Source organism: Aptenodytes forsteri, unplaced genomic scaffold, assembly GCF_000699145.1.
Source record: "Aptenodytes forsteri isolate BGI_AS27 unplaced genomic scaffold, ASM69914v1 Scaffold55, whole genome shotgun sequence".
In the NCBI taxonomy this organism is placed as follows: domain Eukaryota; kingdom Metazoa; phylum Chordata; class Aves; order Sphenisciformes; family Spheniscidae; genus Aptenodytes; species Aptenodytes forsteri.
In genome coordinates this window covers 9,688,391-9,689,951 of record NW_008796063.1, presented here as the reverse complement: position 1 = coordinate 9,689,951, position 1,561 = coordinate 9,688,391, and the positions used below count along the sequence as shown (strand labels likewise).

General features: G+C 68.0%; 1 protein-coding gene across 1 annotated transcript in view; it reads right to left on the bottom strand.

Moving 5' to 3' along the window:
- MYO15A (myosin XVA) overlaps positions 1–1,561 on the bottom strand; it is a 71,121-nt gene that overhangs the window by 20,680 nt on the left and 48,880 nt on the right. The window contains 4 exon segments of the mRNA XM_019473952.1: positions 77–237; positions 323–419; positions 621–698; positions 1,113–1,207. Coding sequence (XP_019329497.1) covers positions 77–237; positions 323–419; positions 621–698; positions 1,113–1,207 — 431 coding nt within the window.

Genomic DNA, 1,561 nt, shown 5'->3' with positions numbered 1-1,561 from the left:
CGGGGACAGGGGATGCTTGGGGAGGGGGGCAGGGGACACAGAGGTGGCCCCGGGGACCCTGGTGGGGTGGCCCAACCTGGTTGTAGTGGACGGTGACATAGAGCTCGTTGTCGAACTTGAGGGGCTGGCTCCAGACCACGCGGCGGCACCAGAAGGTGTAGCCGGCGTCCCGGCGCTCCGCCTCGGCGGCCACATCCAGGACATACTCCCGGCGGGTCAGCGGCCGCACGCTCTGCCCTGTGCCGCCCCAGGAGCCTGAGCGTGGCCACCACACGTGGCACCTGCCGGCGGCACAGCCGTCCCGTCCCCACCAGCCCCTCACCTCCGTCGGTCACCACGAAGAGGATGTACTCGTCGAAAGCCTCCGGGTGCTGCAGCCCCATCTCGCAGCACAGCTCCTCGATCACGTCCAGAGCCACCTGGGCATGGGGACAGGCAAGCTGGGACGCTGCCATGTCCCCCCGCTGCGCTCGGGGCAGGTCCTGCATTGAGGCTCATCCCATGCAGCTCCCCAGGCCAAGGGGTGCAGCCCCCCTGCATCCGCACCCTCAGGGCACCCGCAACCGGGGGGGTCACCGTGAGCCCGGGGTGCGCCGAGCCTCTTGCCCCCTCCGACTCACCGAGCACGTCTTGATCTTGAGGTGCCTCTCGATGCCGCCAGGCAGGAGGAAGAGCTGGCGCTTGGCGCTGCGTCCAGCCTGCACGGGGGGGGACATGTTGGGGTGCAGGGGGGCTCTTCGCACAACAAGACCCCAAAGGACACCCCGAATCCCCAAGCTATCCCGCAGGGGACCATCCCATGGGGATCATCCTGTATCTTGCCCATCCTGCCCGGGTGAGCCGTCGTGCCCCCTGCCCCATGTGCGCAGAGCTGTGTTCCTGCTTGGGGACCCCTGAAAGTTCAGGGCACCCTCAGAGCGGTGCCCCTGGAGAACAGATCCCAAAAAGGACTGTGCTCCCCGTGCCAGCAAGGGGCCATCAGCTCAGCTCCAGGGCAGTGTCCGGCGGAGATCCCGAGCCCGTGGGAGGATCCTGAGCCCATGGGGGGGGATCTCAAGCTGGCACCAGCCCTGCCCCGCACCCCACGGGCACCCATGAGCACCCGGCCTCACCACCATGGCCCTGAGCTCCATGCTGCTGGGGAAGAGGCTGCGGCCGCCGAACTGCAGGGTTTTGCGCAGGTTTTGCTCGCAGGCTTTGGCGATGCCTGGCGGGGATGGGGACCGGGGTGAAGGACAGGGCTGAGCCATGATGCTGGCCCTGCTAAAGCACCTCCAGAGCCCCGTGACACCCCCCCGGGCGTCCTTCCCCACTGTGCACCCAGCACCCTGGGGCGTGCACAGCCCCTACCCTGGAAAGGCAGCTCCGGGTGCCTGCTAGCGTCCTTCAGGAAGGCCAGGAGGAAGGGCCTGAGCACCTCGGAGCACTTGTAGTAGGCGGCGAGGATGTAGAGCAGCCTCCAGCCCTTCTGGCAGCTGTCCCTGCCGGGAAGAGCCCCCATGGCCCATGGGGGGGGATCTCAACCAGCCCTGCCCTGAGCTCCATGCTGCTAGAGGCTGCG